This window comes from Ambystoma mexicanum, chromosome 7p, assembly GCF_040938575.1.
Source record: "Ambystoma mexicanum isolate Mex_15411 chromosome 7p, UKY_AmexF1_1, whole genome shotgun sequence".
Classification (NCBI taxonomy): Eukaryota; Metazoa; Chordata; class Amphibia; order Caudata; family Ambystomatidae; genus Ambystoma; species Ambystoma mexicanum.
The window spans coordinates 582,101,289-582,128,569 of record NC_090939.1 but is presented as its reverse complement, the minus strand read 5'-3'; the positions used below and the strand labels follow the sequence as shown (position 1 = coordinate 582,128,569).

The following is a 27,281-nucleotide window of genomic DNA, read 5'->3' as shown; positions in this document are numbered from 1 at the left end:
TGCGGCCCATCTTCGTTTCCAGGGTATCCATGTGTATCCATATTTGGACGACTGGCTCTTACGCAGCCCTTGTCCTCTGGCAGCAGCGGGCAATCTCCAGTCTCTCCTTCAGCTCCTGTTCCATCTTGGGCTGTCGGTGAACTGGAGGAAATCTTCCATGATGGTCTCGCAGGACCTGATTTTCCTAGGTTTTCGCTGGAACACGATCGGCTGCAGAGTGTACCTGACCGGGGACAGAATGGCAGATCTGTTAGCCACGTGTCAGATGTTTGCACAGTCGGAGAGCATGTCGGCCTGGTGGTTCCAGAGGCTTCTGGGCCTCATGGCCTCGTGTGTGCTGGCTCTTCCTCGTCTCAAGATGAGACGGACCCAGGTGGCTCTTCGGAGTTCCTGGCGTCAGGCTGTGGACCCGGATTCCAAGCTGATAATGATTCTAGATTCCATGAGAGTGGACCTGGAATGGTGGTCATGTCTCAGTAAGCTGTTCATGGGTGCGGGGTTTCAGGATCCAGCTCCTATGGTGATGATCACGACGGACTCCTCCCTCCTGGGGTGGGGTGCGACGTTAGATCTTCTACAAGTCTCGGACCTCTGGTCGCCTCAGGACAAGCTCCTTCCCATAAATCATCTGGAGCTTCTGGCAATCTTCCTAGCGCTCAGGGCGTTCAGACCAGTCATCGCCAACAAGGTGGTCCGCATACGCACGGACAATGTGGTGTCGATGTATTATTACATCAACAAGCAAGGGGGAACAAAGTCTCCCTCCCCCCGGCCCCTCGTTGACCTGTCCATCCAGATTTGAGAGTGGGCCATGCTTCATGGTGTCTGGCTGCTTGCAGTGCACATCCCGGGCCAGCTGAATATCACAGCGGATGCCCTCAGCTGGCAGACAGTGGTCAGCTACGAGTGGGAGTTGAAGGCGGAGGTCCTCTCATGGATCTTCTTGCTTTGGGGCACACCGGAGGTGGATCTCTTCGCTACAGCGGTGAACAGGAAGCTTCCTCGGTATGCTTCCAGAGGGGGCCGGGAGCCTCCTCTCTAGGGGATGCTCTCGAGATTCCATGGCACAACATGAGAGCTTATGCCTTCCCGCCTCTGCCTCTAGTCCATCGAGCAATTTGGAAGCTGGAGAACTCGGTGAACTTCTCCCTTCTACTCATAGCCCCCTGGTAGCCGGCCAGGTTTTGGTTCTCAGAACTTCAACACCTGTCGGTGTATCCGCTGTTCAGGTTACCAGTGAGCCCCGATCTTCTTCATCAAGGGGAACAACAGATATGGCACCCCTCCCCACAATCACTCAGCTTGGCGGCATGCTGCGTGAGTTCAGGTTTTTAGAGCATCTTAACTTGTCTACAGATAACATGCGTATTATCCAGGCAGCCAGGAAACCGTCGACCAGATCCCAATACAGGAGTAAATGGATCAGGTTCTGTCATTGGTGTTTGGGAAAGCAGTTGGACCCAAGGGTGGCTACGATTGACACTGTGCTGTCCTTAGTGTCCTCCCTAGCAGAGTCGGGTGTTCACGTTCTGTCCTGCAGAACTTGCCTTTCAGCGGTCTCCGCTTATCTTTCTACAGACCAATGTTCCTACTCTCTGAGTAACCCAGTAGTCAAGAGGCATTTTGCAGGCTTGACACGCCTCTACTCTCCAGCTTGTAGTCTGCACCTACCGTGGGACCTAAATGTAGCTGTGCTGTGCCATAAGCCTTTTGAACCCATGGCCACGGTGGACCTCAAGTACCGATCTTGGAAAGTGTCCTTTCTGGTCGCCGTTACCTCAGCAAGGCGGGTGAGTGAGCTCCAGGCCTTGTCAGTGGAGCATCCCTTCTTGGTCTTTCACAAGGACAAGGTGGTCCTACGGACAAACCCTGCCTTTCTACCGAAGGTGGTAACTGAATTCCATCTGAATCAGTCAATCTCCCTGCCGGTCTTTTTTCCGAACCCTACCTCAGAGGCAGAAAGGGTTCTGCACTTTCTTGATGTCGGAAGCGCTCTTAAGTTCTTCCTTGACAGGACTCCGAGCTTAGGAGTTCTTCTCAACTTTTTGTGACTTTCGGTAACCCTCAGGGTAAGCAGGCGTCTAAGGCGACTATTTCTCGGTGGATCGCCGCCAGCATTACGGAGTCTTTCACCGTCGAAGGGCTGAAACCTCCTAAGGGTATTCATGCACACCTGGTGTGGGGCAAGGCAACTGCGGTTGCTTTTCAGAAGTATGTCCCCTGGGAGTCCACCCCTAGGGCAGCTACTTGGGCCTTCCCATCCGCTTTTTGTAAGGATTATTGTCTTGACATGAGCTTGAGAGTTGATGCTCAGTTTGGTCAGGCTGCTCTGAAGAACCTTTTTCAATAAGGGGTATTTCCATCCACCCGTAGTTCCAGTTGGGAGTGCATAAGTATGGAGGAAAGGGGATAGGACGCAGGAGTATAACCAGGTTACTCACCGTAGTGACCACCTTGCTCCTAGTCCATAGTCCCCTTTCCTCCATACGCCCGCCCCCTCTAATAAGGTTCCTCTGTTATTGCTAATAGGTCTCTGACCTGGTGATAGAAAAGGACTGATGGGCGATGCACGGGGCGGAGCCGAGGTGGGCGGGGTTACCGCTGCATGCCGGGCCCCACGCAGAAAGAGAGGAAGGACACATTTTTTAAAACGTTTTTTGGGATGCTTTTTACAAAGTGCTCCGGTCCCGTCCCCACAGGACGGAGAGATGTCCCATAAGTATGGAGGAAAGGGGACTAAGGCCTTGTGTGCGGCTAAGGTGAGGCACAGTCCCTTCAATTTGACCCATTCGTATTTCATCCAAAGTACATTTTTTTTTGTGGGTGGTTTTCTATAGTGTAAACCTTGCTGGAGAACATCGGAGCATTTGACAAGAGTTCAAGGTTAACTTACAATGGTCCTGGAGTGGTGTTAGAACCAACGCCAGAGTTACCCAAGTCATGCCTTGGAATTCCATGAAGAGCAGAGTTCTCAGTCCTTCTCTGAACTGCAGGAGCATTGGTGTGGCGCGGTCTTGATTTCGGCTGGGATGCCTTCCCGGTATGTGGGGCATAACGGGAGAAAGACTGCTTCCTGATATTTCTTTTCCCTGTAGTCTAGTTTAGTCTCCTGCCCAGCGCAATGGTCTAGCTCCGAGAGAAGCGTGTACTGCACAAGGTGTCCATTTTGTCTGCAAGTTAGGTGGTGCCCGGGCTGTGGCACTTGGTCCTGCAAGGTGGTCGTTCTTGACTTTGTCTTCATTTGGTAAAATGAGCAGTACATTTTGTAAATAGTGGCCAGTTTGTTTTAGAGGCATGTCAAACTTTGAATTTGTTTAGCTTAAAATGTATCAAAATTATTTTGTACCACTGCTTCAAAACCTAGCAGACCATTACATTAGAGGTACAAACTGTTTTGCCAGTAACATAGAAAAAATGCAGATAATAAACATTTGCATTGGTTTTGTTTTTTAAATGTCTTTGAATGCTTCTGTTTTCAGGAATGACAGAAAATATGTGGAAAGATACTGGAAAGATGTGCAAGTTGGAGATTTTGTACAGCTGCGTTGCAACGAAATTGTTCCTGCAGACATATTAATGCTGTCGTCCAGTGACCCTGATGGACTCTGCCACATAGAAACAGCTAATCTGGATGGGGAGACAAACCTGAAACAGAGACAAGTAGTGAGGGTCTTCTTGGAGCTGGTAAGTCAGCCTATTTATATTTTTCCTGAAGGGGGTTTTGTAGCCATCATAGTTTGAAGAACCAGCAGAAGTTCCACTTCAAATAACAAAAAACATATTGCTTTTAAGTGAAAGATTTGGACTGTCCCTTGTTATAGATGCATAGAAAACAAACGTAAACAAAGACAACTATATACACTATGAACCACCTCTTTGGAACTATCATTAAAAGCAAAACTTCAAATTCAAGGAAGACTTGAAGACCACTGTTTTACGCACCTATTTCGCCCTTTGACTTTGCCAACCACCTGGAAATAAGGCCGGACGTAGGTTTTCACCTCAACTACATGATTAGATGTGTGCTTTATTCCTCTCTACTTATCTCCATCCTCTAAAACCCACCAAACCTAGAGATCCCTTTAGGGTCAAAACAGCTGATGTACTTCACTGAAACAAGACTCAAGCCATCGACTCTTCTTGCTATCCTAATTAGCGATCTCCTAGCTCTGTAAAGTGGTGGAGCGGTAAGCTGTCGGTACAATACAAAACTCTTTACTAAATTAATAAAGAACGGATTCTACCCATTTTTTTTAGATTTTGTGAACAAAAACCATGGTCAATGAGTGCACCCATCAAATAACCATGCATAACGGCAGTTTGTCAGCAATCATAAAGATGTAGAATGTAGGTTAGAACTTCTTTACCCTACTTGGCCGTAAACAATAGCACAACTTTGATTGCCTTTTTGTTGTCTGAGCAGAGATTGCAGCTTTGAACCCTCTTTGTTCTACGAGAACACTCCCACATGAGGACGTCTTCCAAATGAGACTATTCTGAGCAACAGCTTCCGGAGCTTGCCAGGGTGAGGCTAATCCTAGTGGCAGGCTCACTAGTCTTGATAACAGGATAACAGTCATCGTACGTTCTTGCATTTCACACATTTTCCATGCTGAACATGCCTCCTCTGGCTGGAAAATATGATTCTAAAATACAGCCCACTGTCCTACAATAAAGACCAGCACTCTGCCTGGGGAACAGCCGTGATAAACATTTTGCCCTCTGGTCGGCGTTTCACAGCCTTGACTTGTATAGTGGCATCAGAGCCCTGCATCGTTGCTCCCCTACTCCTTCTGCGGTGAAGGCCCTCCAAGTTGGAATTTTGTCTGCCACATTGGACAGTAGAGAGGTGTCCTATTTAACGTGCTGTTCTAAGTTGCCAAGGACTATCCGGCTCACAGTTGGACCTACAGCTACTTGGCCAAACCCCTTTAAATGACCCATAGCTGAAATAGAGGTCTGTGTTATGACTCGCACCTGGTGTAATGGTCTAAAGTGCATTGCTGCCTTCCTGCTTGGGCTACTTTCTTAAGACCCAAGCACTCCTTCACACCACACCACTGGTAGCTAGACCAGTGGAAACCAACCCAAGGCACTGAGGATGTCTCCTGACCAGCTACCCAAATCCTTCCTACCGCCTATCAAACCTTCATTTTACAGACTACCACAGTATCCATGCATGCCAAACTCTGATGCTTCACTTCCCCATGAACGTGATCTGACAGAGTATAAGAAAGTACATCATATACCAGTATAGAAACATTTGTAACAACCTGCTTTAGCACAAATGTTTATAGTCGCTGGCTGTTGACGAATGGAACAACTTCCCCACCGAGTGAATGCTGGTGTGTGCGCAACATGAACCTTGAGCTCTCTCCATCAGAAGGTTACCTAATGTGTTGGTATCATAGCATGTGCCCCCCTTCCCACCTGTACCTCCACATTGCAACTGTGCATCAGTAAGCCGTACATGCTATATTATCCGTATGTCTTGGGCATTGAGTTGTGGCCAGAGATGAAGCTCATAGTTTATGCAGCAGTACTGTTTATCTAGATGACTTAAGCAATCAAAGGGGTAGTTCGCTCAGAAATGTTATTGTCACAATAGATCGGGCATGTATTTTCAATCATACATCGATCCATCTTAAGTCATATGCATCTTACCTTAGTTTTCCTCACTTTTATACATGCGAAAACGTCTGCCTGGGCACCGCCATATTGTAGAAATTGTATCTGTGGATCTATCGCCCTAAGTTAAAGTGCCCTCGCAGCAGTAATACAGATCACCCGCTCCTAAAGCTGCAACTAGTCAAAATCATATGCCCAAACTATTTTAAAGACGTTGGCGGCCAGCGTAGCCAAACGTACCCATTCACCACCCACGTCATAATGTTATCTAATGCTGAACCAGGAACATAAACACACACATCCACACAGTACGCAAAACCTTTCTTTCTTTTCACAAAAAGGGTAAAAAAATGTATATTTCGAAAAGAAAACAGCAATAATTGGAATAGTAGCAAGTCATTTTATTTTAGTCATAACGCTGAAAAGAGATTATGTCCACAAAAACATCTTATAATGGCGATTCCGTTCATCAATCGATTAATCAGTCTTTGTATTTTTCACAGAAGGTTCTTATTTTCCATCACTGATTTTGGATCGACCGACATTGCGATCCATAAGTGAGAAGAACTGGGTGGTTTGCTTCAAATGCAACACTTTCACATCTGCACGTTTTCAAGATCTCTAGGCTGCCATGTTGCTCCATGTTACTGCAACAGCAAAAGGACAGATTGGTGTCTGGCGATCGTCCCATATAATGGTTATTACAGATGCGTTGTTAAACTAGTATTGTCCAATTTAGGTTGAAGAAGCCGTAAACTGGAAGACTCACCCCGTGACAGGCGCACATCGGTACAATGTAACTGTGTAAAATTGATAATAATAAAAATATATTTCAGTACTCACTTTTTGATATAATATAGACATTATATAAATGTTAACTATGAATTCAAGTTATAATGAACACATACAAGGTCTATTCTTTGCGTCAAATTCAAAATTAATCTGTGACATCATTAATCATGTAGCATACAGCACACTTGCCGTCCTCACTTGCCTAAACCTTAATTAAAACTTTTCTTACATTGTGTATTGTTTCCATGTGATGGATGGCCAACCACTTCAAAAGACAGATCTTCGTGATAAAAACCTACCTTTCCTATGTCCGCTTCAAATATAAAGAATATTATCAATCCTTTGTGGATATTGGACACATTGGGCCTCATTACTACCCTGGTGGAATGGGTTTAACAGCGCTGGTAAAGGTGCCGGCGCTGTTAAACCCATTCCGCCCTATTACGAGGTTCACTTGCGGGACCCGCTCCGGAAGTCTGGTCAGACCAGACGTCCTTTGCGGGTCCCGCGAGGGGACCAGGGAGCTAACAACGGGCCCATTATTAATGGGCCCGTTGTTAGCTCCCTCCCCTATGGGGGCTTGAATGAGGATGGGTACATTGAATGAGGAATTACCGTGTCCTCCAAGGTTGGAATGGCCTGGTAATTCCTCATTCAAGGAACCCGGACCTGAGTTTGGAGGCAGCCATGCCCTTGAGTGCATGGCTGCCTCCAAACTCGCAATGAGGCCCATTGTGTCCTTCAAATTTGTGTGGTAGATTGAAGGCCAAATAACAATGATACCCTTTATCCAGTGTTCACAGCGCGTTTCGTTTGAGGGTGCACATGCTACAAAAATTAACAATATTCATGGCAAGCTGTGCGGTGAAACACAATGAAATATTTCAAGTAATCAGCATAGCAAAATATTTACTACCATGGTAATGGTGACAACGCACCTGGTGACACAACATTTACGGGTGCGCCTTGTCCAGGGGCAGAAAGGCAAAGACTGCCCTGTTCGGCAATAGGGCAATGGTAGAAAAAAAGAAACTATAGTGTGGAGAAGTTTTTGGGGTGAAAGTGGGCCACTTTGTGTGGCAAAAACAATTGGAGTACACATCAGCAAAATAGGCTCTTGCACCTTGACCCAAGTACACATCACAGAGTCCAAAAAACGAGGAAATGTTTTTTTTAAATTTTTTTTTTTTTAAACAATGAGTTGTACCTCCTTGAAAATCGAACAAACAGGTTTATTTTAATGTTGTTGCTATATTGTAGGGGGCACCAACCATGGCTTTCAAGTACCATGATGCTAAACGCCAATGCTGGGCTTCACGGGCCCCAGGCCATTCTACAAGTGTGGTTCTGTGATGTCCTCTTTTATTATTGTGCTGGGGCCGACAAGAGTGCTAATGGCCCCTTTCCATGACAACCCACAGCTCACTAGGAAATGTCAATTTGCATTGCGAAGGCCCTCGTGTGTACGCGCCACAGGAAATGCCTGCATTACATAAGCCTGAAACAGTGTAATGCATGCACACTTGCAGATTTTATTTACAAGATGCTTGTGTGAAACAGTTGTCACGTGAACACCAGTAGTGCAATTCTTCAAGCGTGAGGGTGTTTTAATTGTTTACAGACTTTGTTTGTCTATTGATTTTGGGAACAAAGGGTGTTTTGAACAAATGTTGAAACAAGAAAAGGGGGTGTTTTATCCAAATGGGGGCGAGTCTTGGTACAACTTTTAACTGAGAGTGCCACCGCCGGGACATCAACACATGAAGCCATTTTCTCCATTGCTTAAATAATTTTACCTTTGTGACTATGTAACCTATTTCAACAATAATCAATGCACCTAGTTCCCAACACCTGATAATTATTTATTATTGTTTGCAAAGTAGCTAATAACTACCCACCTTAACTTCGGTCTATAAACTCACAAACTTATTCTAGAATACAGATGCATGTACATAGAAGGATGAAAAGTGCTGGGTTAATGTATATAGAGGGGATGAAAGAGTGGACAAGGGGTCTATTTTGCATCAGGATGCGTGCACTGTTGCACTCAATAGCCAAATGTGCAATGAGCAACTCAAAAAAATAAACGTGCATCACTACAATTCATGCATTTCTAATGCGAGTTCAGTTGGGAAAGGCTTACTGGCTTATTTGCAGATCTATTGCAGCAATCATCTTCATTTCTGCATCAATTTTGACTTTGATTTAATGAATGTTTGTAAGGTGCCTATACAACAAATAGTGTCACCAGGCGCCTCAATACATAAAGTGGATAGCGAAACAAGGGAAGCAACTAAACAGTAACAATAAATAAACAATCGTAGTCCTATGAGGCCATGTCATATTTATATCGTGCAAGTGCAGTTAGAAGTGAAGGAGAGAGGGAAGGGTGGTGGACCAAGGTATGGGCAGGTGCTACTGGGAGCCCAGGAGGGCTGGTGCCAGCGGGTACCAGGGGAGGAGGCTACTGGCTAAGTGCTTGGGCAGAGAGGTCTCAAGGGGAGGATGCCCAGCTGGGGGTGAGCGCTGGTGTCGACTTGGCAGAGGGCTTGGTAGCCTGTAAGACTCATGAAGGACCAGGCTGCCTTTTACAGCGGCTGTGGGCGACCACCGAGAGCCAGTGGAGAGATTTTAGGGCTGGAGAGATGCATCCCCTGGGCTTGAGACGAAGAATAAGACTTGCAGTCCTATTCTGGATTAGTTGAAGGGGATGAAGGGAGGAAAGAGGAAGATTGAGGAAGATGCTGTTGCTGTAGTCCAGCCTGGAGAGGACCAGAGCTCTGAAGACATTGAGCTTCTGGGGTAAGGTGACGAAAGGGAGAATGCTTCTAAGAAGGTGAAGTTGAAAGGAGAAACTCGGCATATTAAGACTGTTTGCACCCCCAGTAATAACCTTGAATAATACAGCTATGGTAGATTGAGGTACTCCCTTTTGTGCACCTGTCAATAACACAAGCAGAAGGATGTAATTGTCTGGTACTACATATTATAATAGTAACATTAATGGTCATATTATATTAACATAATATGCAGTAGGCATCAAACTAGGAAAAGCAATATGTTGGCCAAATAAGTCAAGTCCACTCAGCGTCTTTCACTGTGTTGTCCATGAGCAGTCCTCATAGCTACAATTACCAACAGCCCAACCTCAGCTTAGTTTCGTTTTTTGCATAACATCAATGGCAGATGATTGATTGATATTGTATTTCTGTCACGCTAGTACACAAGTGTTTCAGAGCGCGACAAGGTAAGGGAGGGGAACAGAAGAGAACAAAACAGCGATCTTACTAGGCCCAGTGACATGGAGAACGCGCAAGTGCATGGGAGAGGGGGAGGGGAAAAGTGCATGGAAAGAGGGAGAAGTGGAAAGTGCAAAGCAGAGGGGAAACAGATAAATAATAATAAATAAATAATAAAGGCAAACAGTGGTAATGCATCCAGCAATTTGCAAGTGCTAGGTTTAAGGCAGCAGACAGGGTATGATATGATACGGCATTTGTAACGCGCCTATACACAAGTGTTTCAAGGCGTGACGAGGCAGGGAGGGGGGGAACAGAGAGAAGACAGACAACGATCCTACTAGGCCAGGTGTCATTCAGATCGCATAAGTGCATGGGTAGGGGGAAGGGGAAAATAGTGCATGGCGAAATGGAGGTGGGAAAAGTGCAGTACAGGGTAAAATAATAGATACATATTAGGGCCAACCGGTGGCAAGTGCAAGGTAAGTGTAGGCAAGTGGAGGGAAGGGGGCTGTAGGGATACAGAGACTGTCCTGCAGTGCTGGGATGCCAGGGAGGCAGTGCAAGTGTAGAGTGGCTGGGCCAAGGACCGAGATCGGTGAGAGTGGCTCAGTTGCAGATTCAGTGCAGTTTCAGTTCAAGAATTAGCAGGGGAGAGAGGGGAGAGAAAGCAGAAGCAAAGAGGAAGGTTTTGAGGTGCTTCCGGAACCGGAGATGGTTCTCCTCAAGTTTCATGGAGGCAGGAAGGCTGTTCCAGAGGGAGGCCCCAACCCCCTACTCGTTGCTTGGAGAAGCGGCTGACCCTGAGGGAGTTGGAGTCGGATTGAGCAAAGAGCTCGAGAAGGAAGATAGAGTTTAAGGTATTTAGGCCCTAGGCCCTAGGCCCCAGAAGGCCTTTTGGACAATTCAGAGGGTTTTGAACTTAATCCTAGTAGCCACTGGGAGCCAGTGTAGAGATTTCATCCTGGAGAGAAACGGTCCCTGGGCTTGAGACCAAGGACAAGTCTCGCAGTCCTGTTCTGGATAAGTTGCAGAGGGCGGAGTGTAGAGGCAGGCAGATTTAGATAGAGGCTGTTACAGTAGTCCAGTTTCGAGAGAACCAGGGGTCTGGAGACAGTGAGCTTCTGGGGGAAGGAGAGGAAAGGAAGAATACCTCTGAGGAGGTGCAGTTGGTAGGAGGAGAGAAGGAGAGTGTGGAGTCAAAGATGACCCTGAGGTTTTTTGCAGGAAGAGGGCCAAGAGAGGCCGTCCAGAGACCTGCAGGGAAGGAGGGAGTGGATGTGCCGATGAGTAGAATCTCGGTCTTACTGGCATTAAGGCAGAGGTCATTGGCGGTACACCATTCCTGGATAGCAGACAGTCAGAGATGAGGGAAGTAGAGGAGGAGGCCGAGGCTAGCCTGAAAATGAGCTGGGTATCATCCGCATAGCACTGAAAGTTGGGGCAGAGAGCGGCGATACGGTGGGCAAGGAGTGCCAGATACTGGTTGAAAAGCCAGGGAGAAGTTAGACCCCTGGGGGATACCACAGGTAGAGAAAAAGATGTCGGAGAGGAAGGACCCCAGTTGGACTTGGGAGGGTCGATTGGAGAGGAAAGAGGTCAGCCACGCCAGAGCCTGACCGGTGATACCCAGGTTATCATGGAGATGGTTGAGCAGGATGGCATGGTTGACGAGCAGTATTTTACCATCTTACTTGGGTCTGACTGATTTTTTGGTCTACGATATTTACTGGTAATTCCATCTAATGCATAGAGGACGCTTCGAAGTGCTAAAGCACATATGTATCTATGCACCACTTTGTTGGACACCAGCCGCAGGCATGGCCGCGTGCCTGCGTGCACTCGCCTCCATACACGAGACAAACAAAGCACAACATCTATTTGATCCGAATGCAGCTACGTCCTACGACAAAAAGTTTGTTTTAGCTGGACACATAACAAGTCTCAGCACCCATCCACATGCCTGACCATCATGGATAGCTTACTGCGGCTCGGCCTTCCCACCCAAATTCTTCTGTTGACCAAATGTACACGTGCATTTTAATCCGTTCTAACAATGTTCCCATACCTTGGACTTTGGTTGCCGGAGGTCATTCCCACCCACAAGCGCATTGAGGCCATACTAATGGGATAAAGGCACTATATAAATGACCAACTACTACTACTACTACCTGGTGCACCAAAGTCGTTCTCGCAGCTGAGAATTTGGAAGAAGTGGATTGCCATAGCCTGCGGATGCTTGCTACCGACTCTGCAACATTGTCAGGAGGACGCATGCTTGACTTCATTCTGAGTTCAACAATAAGTTCAGAGAAGTCGGGGGTCTTGGTATTTTGCTGGGCCAAGGAAAAACATAGCGTAAAACACAGGAAATCTCGCTTAACATTAGATGTAATCTCTGTGATGCACCCGACCCAGCGCTCGGCCCGGCATGCAGAGGTAGGTCTGATAAGTGCAGGAAGAAAAAGGGGGGGCTGTATGGGTACAGATAAAGACCACAGTACAAGGGGTGGTCCGGAGGCAGTGCGGGAGGGGCGGGAGGGTGGCAGGGTGAGCAGGTACCTGGGCCCGAAGGACAGAGGGTGGCCAGGTGCACAGTGCCAAGAGAACAGATCAGCAGGGGAGAGGGGCAGCGAATGCAGAGGAAAAGAGGAAGGTCTTGAGGTGTTTCCGGAACCAGAGATGGGTCTCCTCAAGTTTTAGAGTGGCAGGGAGGCTGTTCCAGAGGGACAGAGATCTACCCCAGCTCGTTTCTTTGAAAAACGATGGACCCTGAGGGAGTTGGAGGTAGAGGAGCGAAGATCTTGAGAGGGGAGGGATAGCTGAAGGTATTTTGGACCCAGGCCCCAGAAAGCCTTGTGGACAATGCAGAGGGTTTTGAATTTAATCCTTGCATCCACTGGGAGCCAGTGGAGAGATTTCAGAGCTGGAGAGATATGATCCCAGGGCTTGAGGCCAAGGAAAAGTCCTGCAGTCCTGTTCTGGATTAGTTGCAGTGGGCGGAGAGCAGAGGCCGGTAGATTTAGAAAGAGGCTGTTACAATAGTCCAAGCTAGAGAGAACTAGAGCTTAGGATACCATGAGCTTCTGGGGGAAGGCGAGGAAAGGCAGGGTACCTCTGAGGAGGTGCAGTCAGAAATGTGACTTTTTAGAGACCTCAGAGATGTGGGCGGAGAAGGAAAGGGTGGAGTCAAAGATGACCCAGAGGTTCTTAGCCTCGCAGGTGGGGGTAGGAGGGCGGCCAAGGGAGGCCGGCCAGAGAGTGAGGGGAAAGGATGATGAAGGTGTGCCGATGAGGAGGATCTCCATCTTGCTGGGATTCAGACAAAGATCATTGGCGGAACACCAATCTTGAATGGCAGATAGGTTATCGGAAATGAGAGAAGGAGAGGTGACAGAGGGCAGCCTGAAAATGAGTTGTGTCGTTAGCGTAGCACTGGAAATTTGAGCAGAAAGTGGCAATGCAGTGGGCGAGAGTTGCCAGGTATTGTTTGAAAGGGTGAGAGGTTAGACCCCTGGGGAACACCACAGTTGGAGAGGAAGATAGATGAAAGGAAGGACCCAAGTTGGTCCTGGGAGGGTCGATCTGAGAGGAAAGACGTCAGCCAGGCCAGAGCCTAATGAGTGATACCGGAGACCGTTGAGCAGGATGGTATGGTTGACCGTGTTGAAGGCAGAAGAGCGATCAAGGAGGATGAGGATAGAGGGAATGTTAGAGTCAAGATTGGAGAGCAGATCTTCACAGATGTTCAGGAGAGCAGTTTCCGTGCTTCTGGCAGCACTGAAGCCAGACTGCTGGTCATGGAGACAGCCAACAGAATTGGAATGAAGGTTAAGCTGAGAGATGACCAACTTTTCCAGGAGTTTGCCAAGAAAGGGAGTAATGGACATTGGGCGAGAAGGATCAGCTGTGGGTTTCTTGAGAAGAGGATGCACAAAGGAGTGCTTCAGAGGGGGAGGGGAAGGATTTCGAGGCAAAGGAGTGGTTGCAAAAATCAGCAAGGGCCGGAGCAAGGGTGTCAATGTGGTCCTTGATGGTTTTAGAGGAACAGGGACGAACCTGTTTTGACGAGGCTTTCATAGATCTGACTTGTCTGGCGACCTCATCAGGGGTGAAAAGAGGAAAGGACGAGAAGGATGGTGGGAGGATGGCTAAAGGAGGGTCAGCAAGCACAGATGGAGAGGGGAGAGGACGGCTTTGGGTGGAGAAGGTGGACAGGATGTCCTGGGTTTTTTAAATGAAGTGAGAGGCAAGGGCATTGCAAAGAGCCTGGGAGGCAACAGGAGGGGTAGAGACTGCAGCAGGGTTGGCCAGCTCCTTGCATATTTTGAAGAATTCGGCCGAGTTGTTAGATGCCACAGAGACACAAGCTTGAATGTGATCTGGCATGTACAGGTGAACTAGAGCAATGAACTAGAGCAATGAAAGGGGGATATTTACAAGCAATTACTCGATGGGCAATTTGTGCAAATGAAAGGGGTTGATTTCCAGGTAAAGGAAGGTGAAGTTAGTAAAGAGCGAATGGATTGTGAAATATGATAACACAAGTTATAGTTTTTGTTGCAACAATTCATGCCCTGTGTGCAAGATAAATTTGGAAGGAAAGTCACATACTTGGAATAATCAGACTGACGTTTATTGTTGTAATATAAATCTGTGATATCGGGGTTAGTCACTTTACTTCACAAACAAATTATTCAACTATTCCATTGCAAGTCATATTCTATTCCATTATTTGTACAAGCAAAACACATTTCAAAAACTGCAAAAGGTTTAAACTGGCTTTATTTAAAATTATGAAGAGAGCCACACATCATTTGAATCTTGAATCTTCAAGATCTTTTACAAATTCGAAATCCATCGGCTGGAAGATTGGCTTTGCCAAACACTGTTTGCTTCTTTTGGTAAGCTCCTTGTTGTAACAGAGCATCCCGAATGTTCCTGCAGTCTTTGATTGTTCTCTACGAATGTTCTCGTTGTGTGCAAGTGCAGCCAGTCTTGTTCTGGCCTCCATACCGTCTATGGCAAAATGCAACCTTTTAGGCCTGTACTTTAAGCACATATTATGGAACACCTCCAAATCTCCAGTGTGTCAGATTTTGGCAAGTCCCCTCATGTCTCTTGAAAGCGTTTTTTCATACACAATCTTCTCAAGTGCTGTGTGGGGGTGGGGGGGCTAGCATACCCACCTTTTCTTATGCTCATGCTCCTTGCTCAATGGTCACCTTTGTTGAAATGTTCATTTTCTTCCCAAGAGTGTTTGTTTGAACAATAATGGTGCATCAATGAACGCCATTCTTCAAGCAGCATATACACAGATCATCACAAGATTTTGAGCTCCTCTAAAGATGGTTGCGCATAGACAGTGACCAATTTCAAAACAATTCTGTAGCCTTTTTCTTTTTACCAGCAGCTGTAACTTTTTTAGAAATAGATTTTGCAAAGTGCCATACATCATACTGATGTTGTATGTGTGGGAACTGCTCTTGCATGCCTTTGGCTATCCCAGCGTGCCTGTCAGAGGCTGTCTGGCCCATTTACATTGCTCATGATTGCAGAAGTTCAATCTATTTTAATGAAGCCATATTTTTCCATTGCAACCGAAGATGTACATTCAGACACTTGCACAACGACTGAACTCACTATTATTTTTTGTTTCTATGTCTTGGAAGTGGTAAGCACAGTATTTAGCAGAAAAGCCTGGACAGTCACACTGTCTATCACCTGCAAGCCTGGGCCTTTTTTCCATCTAAATAATTGTCCAAAGATCTTCCATGCCTGGCTAATAGCCGGCAACAAGAATTCTGATATCTGTAGTTTTGGCTTTTGCAAGGAACTTTAGTCCCACAATTGAACAGAAACTTTAATTGTTACTGAAAATGGATCCACTAAATGGCAAAGCAGATGAACAAAGAACATTTCCAGCAGGCACTTCTCCAAGTATAGGTTGAGCAGACCATGAAAATGTGTTATGGTTGTGTACACAGCTGTTCATCTTCATCTTCGTGCCTTTAACTACACGAGTAAAGTTCAACAATTGCTCTCCAAAAATCCTCCTATGTAATTTATGATCACATCTTATCATTTTCATAATCTGAATGAGGCAGCAGTTAAATACAATGTATTTTGGCTCCCGTAACAACCAATCGTCCTGCAGTACAGTGGTTTGTGATTCCATGGTGGTGGATAAGTCCTCGACACTCAGGAGAGTGAAGTCCAGATCACGAGCACAATCGTCGATCACTTGCGAAGTTGCTTGACTTATTTCTGTTTGTTACATTTCCGGATTTTCCAAATGTATTGTGGAAAGAGTGAACATTTTCTCTTTCTTAGAAAGTAATTTTTTTTGGGTGTGGATTGTGTGAGCGCTTCTGTGAAAAATCGTCTGTTATTTGTCTCTTCAGGGTGACGTTTTGTGCTCTCACAATGTTCTGTGGTTACTTTCCATGGGTCACTGGTGACATTCCATTCAAACTCCGGACACTGGACATCTGCATCGCGAACCTGGATCTTGACTGGGCCATGCTGTCCTTCAAAAAGTAGCTGCTCTCAATTGACATTGGTTTGGCAAGCCACATCATTAGTGTGTGTTGTTCTCCGCATCTTCCTGCTCCTCTTCTTCCTAGGACTCTGATGGATGAAATGAAACATACTTTATTTTTTGTGCACATACATAATATATGAATGACAACCTCAAAATGTCAAATCAATACAATACTTCATAAACAATTTATTTAAAACCAAACAATTTCATTATTTACATTTGTGTCTGAATTTTCCTTGGAACATTGAATTCTGATTTGGTGACCACAAGACTGAGCTAAAAAACAGCATTTTGAAATTGTATCAACGATGCGATTTCCTCTTCAACTTCAAGATTCATATATACAATTGTACAAGCATAACAAATTTCACTCTGGTAAACATTAGAATATTAAAAATAGTACATGAATGTTCTAAATGATAACTTTAAATATCTTATGTATACCTCTGGTCCATGGGTCTCTTCAATTTCGACCACTTCAGTAGTACGTTCCTTACACATAACTAATTCAACAAAAATGATTAGATTGTTAAACAATGTAATGTTAAAATCATTGACATCTGAAACTACAGCTTGAGACAGTTGATGTGATGATTGTCAGCCTTACAATATCAGTTAAACATTTCTAAAAACATATGGTTAATCACCTGATTACAATTTTGTCATTATTATGGACATAAAGTCGAACTCTGTGAATATCTTCAGATTTAAAAAAAGATGGATTTGAAAGTGTACCTGATAACCTTCAGAGATGTTGCCGGGAGTTGGTGTGTGATCATCCTGCAAAACATATTAATTAAATGAGTTGACATTTTTTTTATAATGGTTACAATCTTGAACATGCAGCTGAAGTTTATGAACAAAAACATACTCTTTTCATATAGTTAGTGAAAGTGTTTGTAATTCAGGAAGATAGTAGGTTTTTAGGGGTTTTCTTTTAATTGTGGCATTTGTTTCTGTGAGAAATATATTGAGGTTCTTGATCTAATGCTTTGCAATTTACAGACATTAGTTCAACTAAAACAAAATAATTAATTTAATTCAATACATTCTCAGTAGTTCTACCTCATCCACCAGAGCAGTTGCAGTAGATGAGTAGTATGTTGTAGAAGTTCCATCCATCCCCTATATCAAAGTAATATCAACAATAAAGATGTAAAAGCAAAATCCCTCAGAAATTACATGCAAAAGATGGTTGATATTTATATTGAAGCCTACATGCCGCTTAGACAGATTTCTGGGCTGCTATGTACTTGGGTGGATTTCCAGTTATTGCAACAACAATCCATACTAAAGTTACTCATCTGCATACACCCCTCAAACTAACTCCACAGCACTGCAGTGCGCTATCTTGCTCTTTTCATGCTCAACCCTACTAAACACCCACGCTCCCTCCTTGCATTACAGATCCACCTGAGTGCCTGAAGACCACACAAGTGGCATCTTCACGCGTTAACCTGGTTTCGAAGACTAAAATTGTACAGAATAATCAATATTATTTCTGTTGACCATTGTTAAATAGAAAATGTACATTTGTACTATAAATTCGACCACATCAAAAGCGATAAAGTAAGTTTGTGTGCAAGTCACTTGGCCTCACCATGTGGACGTTGGACGTGTCTGTGGTTTCCTCCATAGTAACGGTCTGTCCTTCCATCAGTGCGGTGTACGTGAACACAAAGATGGTAATCAACGCATTTAACAAAATAACCTATTTGTAAAAGGTGCAATGTAAGTTTTTCGAGAAGGCTCACATTGCACTGAACTATTAGTGTATCCCTAAACTAGGGATACAGAAAGTAATCTACAGTTATAATTGTATAAACTTTCATTGTGGCATTTGTTTCTCTGAGAAATACATCAAGGTTATTGATCTTATGCTTTGCTATTTGACAGTATTGCAAATTATAAAAAGAACTATTAATATAATTCGATACATTGTCATTTGTCCTACCTCATCTTCCAGACCGGTTGCAGTACAAGAATAGGACGTTGTAGAAGTTCCAGCCTCCCCCTATTTCAAAATTAATTTTTATAATAAAGATGTAAAAGCAAAAATTGAAAACAGAATTTACACTCAAAAGATGGTAGATACTTACATAGAAGCCTAAATGCAACTCAGACAGATGTCTGGGTAGGGATGCACTTGGTTGGAGTTCAAATAATTTCACCAACAATTGTTACTGATGCACTCGCTCCTCTGCATACACCTCTCAACTAACTCAGCAGCACTACAGTCTGCTCTATTTCTCTTTTCCTGACCCTGCTAACCACCCACCCTCCCTCTATGCATTACAGATCTGACCTGATGGCCTGGAGACCAGACAAGTGGCATCATTGAGCATTAACTTTGTTAAAAAAAATTCAAATATACATAATCAATATTTTTTTATTTGAACGTATTTATTTTATTTATTTTTACACTTCTAAAGTGCACCAAACCCAGAGACAACTGGGCGCTATGTCTTAAATAAATATTTTGTATAGTTGCATCTGAAGGATTAGTATAAAAAAAATACTTGAACTGTGAGTGAGGTTGCCTTTGAATCTGGAATAGTGGTAGATGTACAATCTTGGTCTTTTGTTGCATATATTCATACCAGTGTGAAATAGAAAATGTACACATTAAAAGCGATAAAGTAAGATTATGTGCAAGTCGCTCTGCCTCACCAGGTGGATGTTGGACTGGTCTGTGGTTTCCTTCACGCTAGTGGTTTGTACTTCCATCAGTGCGGTCTACGTAAACACAGATGGTAATCCACACATTTAACAAATTGACATATTTGTAAAAGACGCAATGTTTCTAGAAGCCTCTCATTGCACCAAACTATTAGTGTATCCATAAACTAGGGATTCACAAACTAATCTACAGTTAAAATTGTATAAACCACAGTACATTGTACCACAAAGGTAACTTGTACAGTAAAATATCAGTGGAAATATTCCCCCCCAAAACTCCAAACCGTTCATTATGTTACCTGTTCACAGACTATTTAAATGTATTGAATGATCATTTGGAGAAAAAGGTAAAATACATGAAAAAATGTCTGCCTCCACAACACTACTCACCTGGGTCTGCATGTGCTGAAATTCAGTATGAACTGTAGTGGGAAGTAATTTGCGATGGATTCTGGGGTGACACTTTGACTGTTCGTACATACTCGTATGTCTCGTCCCATTTTCTCCATCCTTGTGGGCGTCCCCCAACATGGGAACGGTACCGAAACCTTTGGCAGCAAAAAATGGAGCCTTCCCCTTTAAATTTAGTATAGTGTGCAGGGGTCCTGACTTGGTCGTGAGAACTACCTACCGAGGACCCCGTCCTATGGCACCTCACCTCAGTCCCTTTTTCCACACATACAGTGTCTGACCTGGCAGCCAGGGCAGAGATTTTTTAGCTTTCTGCTTGCTGCCTGTTTGTTTTTTCAATTCTTATTTCACTTCCCTTCGGTGCCTCACCTCTCTGGTGCATGTCGGCCGCAGGACCACTCATTGCTGGCCTCAAACCCCCATGCACTCTTGAGTGTTTGGGGCCCGACCACTGCTAGGACTCATGTGCGGCCTACAGCGCTCTCGGTCACATGGCATTGAAGAATCGTTGCGGGCGGAGGGAGATCTTCCACACTTCTCCTCTGCCCCACCTTAAGTACTTCAGCTCCGGGACCTCTCGTCAAGACAAGGTAGGCCCTCTTTTCAATATATGAGGGAACCTACAGCAAATTCTTACTGAATCTGCTAAGTAATTGTCTTGAAAAAGTAAATCTTGTAGCAGGTTAACAACCTACTTTAAGGGAGTCATTGGATGATGGCAGTATACGAAATTTCAAAGCTACGAACAAGCTCTGCCACATACTTTTTTTAATTAAGTAGTCATCAAACGAGTAGTGTCCCTTAGCACAGCACAAGTCGGCATCCACTAGTGAGATGCCATTCACACATTCAGTAAATTAATCAAAGCAGTGTTTCCCTGGAACTATAATTGGGTTTCTGTACTGCCTCAAAGCCCTGTGAAAAATCGGCATGACGTACTTGAGGAACTTCTATAGAGATGACGGACTCGGAAATGAAACTTGAATGCATCTTTCAGGTGTGCAGAGTTCGATCAGAATGCTGCTTGGATATTGTTGAGTCGTCTCGTTGCACAGCACTTCTTTCTGCCTTTCTGGAAGTACTGTGATGTTCTCTGTTCTTTATGGACTTTAGAATGTTTTCCCAAAACCAGTGCCGGCTCGTTATTAAGGGCGTCTGCGGCCCATCCTTTCCTTCCCTGAGAGAGAGCAGGGAAGGAAAGGAGGGGCTTTGTATGCCATTGCAGTGAAGAGACTCTGCCACTGCCAGTCTGCAAGGCAGATTGGCAGAGCCTTACTCATTTCGTTTGATTGACTGGGCATGTGGGGTTGGAAGGGCGCTTTTCTGAGCAACACCCCCCACCCCACACGCATAAATCAGATGGCTGGTTGGTAGACGTGAGCAATCGTGTCTTGGCAGGGCGATTCAAGGCTTCGCCCGCCTGTTGAGCCCTCTGTCCTGCACATCAGTAGTTGGGGTGGTGTCAGGAGCTGCTGATCCCACCCTAGCATGTGATGGGCAATGACAGAGGGTGGGGCCAAAAATAATCCTACGCACGCCTTCTGACTCGTGGTGTGGACGACTCCTCTCAATGTTAGGAGCTGAAAGCAGGTCTAGCTGCTACTGTGACCGTGGCTGCTGGCCTGCTGCCACTCCAGCAGCTCCAGCAAGGTAAGTCGGTCCTCCTCCTGTCTTTATCCACCAGCAATTCTATATTAATTTAGTCGGAGAACCCGAGTTCATTAATATAGCATTGTGGCGGAGTATTCATAATTTCCATGATTTTCGTTTTCCGTTTGCTGGGCTCGCTGGGGGAGCCCAGGAAACTTAAAATGAAAATCATGGCATATTTTGAATACTCTGCTGCAAAGTTTTCATAATTGCGGCTGCCATGATCTCTTCCATCACAGGAGTACTCTCAGGTACCACCCATGATACGTTCCAGGGCATTCCAGTCTAGTCCTCCGCAATTCGATATTAATGAACTCGGAGCGAGTTCATTAATATAGAATTCCGGCATAGCTTTGATAATTGCCATGATTCTTTAAAACGAAAATGGCAATTATGAATATTCCGCCTCAATTCTATATTAACAAACTTGAGTTCTTAGAGTTTATTAATATAGAATTGCAGCAGAGTAGTATTTTCGTTTCCAGTGGGCCTGCCGCAACCGGGCCTGCCTCTGCTGAACACTTTCATGTGTTTCGTTTTCGAAAACTAAATAAATGAAAATGCTGATGGCAGTCCCAGACTCAGCCTCCAGCCTCAAGTAGATCGCTAGGACTTGCTCGCATTAGGAGCCACTGGCGCAGGTCTGCATGGGGGTGGGTCTACCCCTTCTGAGTCCAACAGCAGGAATGTGTGTTATGTTACTTGGCATTTGTATAGCGCCTTATGTCATTGGTATGACCTCAAAGCGCTGGTAGGTTGAATGCCCTCGGGACTGTAGTTCAAGTCAGTAGAGAGAAGATAGTGTTGTATGGTGCATGGGTGCACTGGATATGTGTGCAGTAGGTGTAATTGTTTTAAAGAAAGCTGTTATCTAGTGAAGTGTGGTGCTGAAGATATCAGTTGGATGTGTGCAGTCAGGTGGGTGGAAACTCAGACTGGGTTCTGGCTGCGTTAGGCCTGAGGAACGCCTATGTGAACAGCTACACTGGAATGTGCTCAGCTAGCTGCGTTTTATTAGGGTGATGAGGTATTCATGGGGTCGTATTCGTATGTGAACAGCTAGGCCGAATTATCAGGGGTATAGCTGTGGCCTAGTTGAGTGATGGTGTATAGTAGAGAGTAGGCGGTGCGATGGGATATGGAGGTTGTCTGTAGAGGCGCCTGAGATAAGGCACGTGGACAGAACAAGGGGGACATACATAGCGACATACAGATAAATAGTGACAGGGGCCGATACAGGTATAAATGGGGATACAGATATATACAGGGGTACATGTATATAGCGTATATCCGCTTCATCCGTTCCATCCATTCCATCTGCACCAACAGTTCCATCCGCACCATCAATTCCATGTGTTCCATCCGTACCATCCGCTCCATGCGGATTTGAAAGGTATTTGTACCGCTCACTGTCACCAACGGAATTGGTCCCCAGTAGCTCAGGCGGATCTGCAAACAAGAAGCCGGGGTGGGTTAGTCGGGTGAAGAGGGAATAGGAAAGTGAGAAAGTGGGTGCTGTTGGCAGCTTCAGTTCGGTTTTCACTGTGCGCTGAGCTTTGGTGTGAATATCTGATCGATGCAAGACCTTGTGTGCTGTTGATGCGGTTTATGTGTGTGTTTGTTTTTGCGGTGTGGTGAAGTGCGTGCAATAACATGTTTGTGGGAGCTTCACACAGTGCATTGCCGGTGTGGAACAATGGTACATTTTGTGGGATGCATTCTTTCTGTCAATGGGTCTTTGTGAAACCGATCAGCAGGGGTGGGTCTGTAATGCAGTGATTTTTAGTACATGAAGGGGCCCATAGACACGCTCTACAGCAGAATGTTACCAGGGTAGCTCAGCAGGTTGAAAGACCCATTGCTGAGATGTTATATGTTAAAAACTTGTTAACCGTATGACTTTTGCACTTCCTTATTAACAAAAAACAAGTGGTATAAAATGTGTTTGGGCAGCGCATGGGTTGGGCTGGTCGCTTGCTTATATTCAGGGCACCTTCTGAAATTGCGATCCAGTCAATGCGCAACACAATTTTCTCTGTCCCCATAACGGTTACTGCGTCACCAAACTGCCTCCAGCATGTCACCAACACTCCATGCCGTTCCTGCAGCGCCTTCACGCCACCTCAAATGTGGCTGTACAACCACCGTCATATTCCATCCAATGAATTCCCCCCAGCAGAGTAATCTTCATTACACTAACTCCTATATTACCCCATGGAAGGGATCTGAATTCTGGCTGGGCCCTGAACCACCAGACGGTCTGCACACCATTTGCCCTTCACAAGACATCCTGCCTATTCAGGGCACTGAAAAGGAAATGACTATAGCTTGATACATAAAAGAGCAGAACTGGAAAAACCACACACCCACACACACTTTTGCGACAATAAAATGAATTATTGCCACACAAAACTAACTTTAGCAGCAACTATTCCTATTTAAAATAGGGTGCACTGTTCAAATGACATATCCTTATTGTGTTCTGGCAATTGAAAGAAAAATATTACAAGGTGAGTTTCATTGTTTAAATCATGGGTGCCTCACGTGGACACCGGTCGTATGGCTATCGTATATCATCTGACGTGTACAATGATGCAGCCTTCACATTGATTAAATCTTGTACTAATCGGCAAAACATTATGGGCCTGCTACAAACACATTTTTCACTGCCAAAAATTCCCATTGACCAACACTTTATAGATCGGGCCCTATATGTGTAGACATTTCAGAATTTGTTTGGCTCACTTATAATGAGTAAATGTTGATATTATTGTTAATATCCTCCCGGAATGGCTATGAGCAGAATTGCCTCCATATTCTAATGTAAAAGTAACATGACACAAAACAAAAGTTTTTGTCTTATGATTTCTGAATAGGCAGACTGAGGTCGCAAGTTATGTTGACTTGGGTCCACCGTCCACGACTGGGGGACTATATCGCCTCATCCCGGGCTGACCCATGTTTTCAGTTCTAGACTTATCTTTTACAAATCTCTGCCATCAGATAGGGTTACCCTGACAGGCACCACCCGTGATACCTTCCTGGGCATTCCAGTCCACCGCATTTCTATAATGATGAGCAAGGAAGAGAACATTCTTCCATTTGGTTGCCGCTTCTTGGTTTGGCATTTCTCTGCACTTCTGAGATAGGTCCGTGCAGAGGTGCACATTTCGGGAGGGGAGGATCTAACCCTTGAAATGCTTGGAGAGGGGTTAACTTCAGAGACTGTGGGGGGCAAACTTACTTGTGTGGCAGCATCCAACTTCTTTCTTTACACATTGCAGGTGCTAACAATGAACTGCTTGACATTCGTTATGCCTATACAATGGCATGTTCTAATTTGCATTTTTTATTTGAATTGTGAGTGTATTTTCTTTTGGGGATTCATATAGTTGATTTCTTCGTCTTGCAGTAATATCACTTTCAGTGGCCTTTTCCAATGGACAACTGTGCTACCTGCGGTTGTGAAGCATGCTTCTTGCTATAGTATTATGCAACCTAGGAGGACCTTGGAGATAAGACGGGTGTAGCCATAAGAAGCGTTATTAAGATGTGCTAATCTGTTTGCAAATGGAGAGACCTTTTCTTTGGTAGAGCAATTGACCGCTCTGATGGTGATCACAATAGTAGAAGTAGAGTATTGTAACCAGGCGAGAAAATCCCTCCAGAAAATGCTCCTCCTTTATATATTTTTTCTTAATGTTGCTGACATACCTTTACTGCACTTAAAGTTTATTTTTTGTTGTATTGAGGGTACCACTTAAGAGGGGCCACAGGTACATAATAGTCTGGGACTTTTTTGTATTGTTCTCTCTTTTTGTGTGTGTGTGTTTGTGTGTGTGTGTGCGTACATGCATCTGTATATGACATTCAAAGGTTCAATTGTTTTCAACAGCTAAACCTTTTTGACTAAATACCAAGGTGTTTTTTCATGAGATAATTGTGGCAGTGCTGACATTCAATGTTCGCTTCCAGAACATGTATGTTCAGTATTTTTTCAGACATACAATGACCTCAGGATTTATTTGCATCAGTTGACACAGAAAAGAGCCAGACCTACTTTACAGATGAGAAAAACAATTTTGATTGTGGTTCTTTGTGTGACATGAAGGCATGTTTGTGATCACTTGTGACATTTTACAAAGTAAGACATTTTGTTCGGTTGTGAGAAGTGTGTGAATTGTACCAGAACCTGGAGTACTGGAATACTTAATTCTTCTTATTAACAACTGCTCGTAAAACCAATACATTTTTAGTCTTTTTATTTGAGCACGGTACTGTAAAATTAATACTTTTAACACTTTTTTTTTCAAAGGTTTTTGGGGGGGACCACTCCCCTTGATTGGTTCAGGCTCACTTGCTATGCTCAGTCGCTATGGCATATCGGGGACAAACATGTACGCCCCTCCAGTTAGAAAATTCAACAGCCGCCACTGCCCAAAACACAATAGTTCCATTCTCAAATTAATGTCTTACTTTGCTTTTGAATTCAACAACCAGTCTCCTGTCGCTTTAGGCTTTTATGTTCTATTTTCCCAGTGTGCAATGTTGAACTGGTCTATGGCTTTCTCAGTTCACTGTGGCCGGTAGCAGGCATTGATTGGTTCAATAATCAAATGTTTTCTCACTTTGCACTGAGTTTTAACACTATTTCCCATCATGCAGTGGTTCAAAGAGCAAATGCTTTCTCAGTTAATTGTGGGTTTTAACACTCAATTTCCACAACATACAGCATTTCAGTGATTTAAATCTTTCGCAGTTTGCTGTCTTCATCGATATGTGACAAGGTTTGCAGGCGCACCTGCTTTGGGTAATCTAGCCAGCATTTCCCCATAAGCATTGGGACATGTTCCTCTGTCTCCAACACTGTTAGCTCCTTGTATGCCAATTCTTCGAGAATCTCCAGTGTACATCCTCTGTCTGTCTTTCTGATTAGGTGTTTTTTCTCATTTGCTCATAGGGCAAGTAGTGTTGGAGCTGGGTGACTTTCTTCTCTGGTTGTTGGCTATACCACTATAGCTCCCCTGTCACTGGTCAAATACTGTCACCTGGTCTTCCAGGTGGACATGTCGTTTCTCGTTTCCTTGTCTCGCGAGCGGTTGTCAGCATCACCTAGAAGCTTTGGTCGCTCAGTGGGCTCAATGGATTTCTGTCTCCTCTAAAGCAGTTTTATTTGGACGGATGCCAGCTCACTCCCATCTCGCTCCCACCTAGCGGTAGGCACAACTCTGCACCTCAAGTTGAATACCACGGATACTTGTTCTGGTGAGCCTTCTGAGTCCCTGTATTGTCCATTGCCTCAGTCACTTTACCCTGGAATGGGAAGAGAGTTCTGTGCTCTCTCTGCTCTGTCAAAATGAGTTAAATGGATACATTAGGCACTTGTGATTGTGCCAATATGGCGGATATGTCAAAGCATTGTTAGCCCTCATTCTCTTGACAGCATTTGAACAATAAAGGTGGGATTAGTGTGCCCAGAGTTCAAATGAATATCCCGATTACAAATTCTGACTGGCTGACTCAGTCTTGAAGTAAAGGTTTATTTCTCCATGAAAAACTAAACCCGATATTCACAGTTTGCTACACCTGCCAGATTGAAAACAATTCACACCTACAAGTATTATCTGTGCAAGTCCACTCTCCCATTTCCATCCTACCATTCAATTCGAACCTAAGCAAGATGCCAAATCGCTCATGCCTAGCCTATGTTCCCATGCTGTATGAAGCTTGAGAAGGTGCACAGTAGTAATGTAGGTGACTGTTTGAGAAGGCAATGTCTTAAAATTGCCTGCCCTGTGTTATGGCGGCAATCTGGGATGCTATATATTACAGAAATGTAAATGGTCCCAGGGATTCGGGAATGGATCACTTGTTGATCCTATCCAAGATTTTCCCCGGCCCTGTAAGCACAAACGCACAGCAGCCTGACAAAGTTCAGGTTTGTGCTGCATAAATATGTGTCAAACTGTACCCGCTGCAAGCGATCATGTGGGTTGGAAATGCATAGAGTGGCTGCTGATGATGTAATAGTTTGATTTTCTTTTGTTTTAGAGGGTCCATTTCTTAAACAGTTCTTGACTGAATATCATGGATTAAAGTATTTACTGTTACGTCCTGTCCCCTTTCCTCCATACTGCATGGGCATCCCTTCCAAGGCCGGGAGACAGAACGTTTTTCACCAGAAAAAACCTTCTTCCCCTTTAAATTTAGAGGTGCGCGGGGGTGCGGCCCTGGGAGCATGCGCTGCCCTGACTCCGCACCACACCCCAGTCCCCTTTTCCGCATCGACGGGAATGGGCCGAAGTCACCAGCGCTCCTGGGTTTGGCTTCGGCCATAT

At 44.8% G+C, this 27,281-nt stretch overlaps 1 protein-coding gene across 1 annotated transcript in view; it reads left to right on the top strand.

Annotated features, from left to right (window-relative positions):
* Nucleotides 1-27,281, top strand: part of ATP10A (ATPase phospholipid transporting 10A (putative)) — a 1,364,682-nt gene that overhangs the window by 410,051 nt on the left and 927,350 nt on the right. The window contains exon 2 of the mRNA XM_069636588.1: nucleotides 3,480-3,684. Coding sequence (XP_069492689.1) covers nucleotides 3,480-3,684 — 205 coding nt within the window. The remainder of the gene's footprint in view (nucleotides 1-3,479; nucleotides 3,685-27,281) is intronic.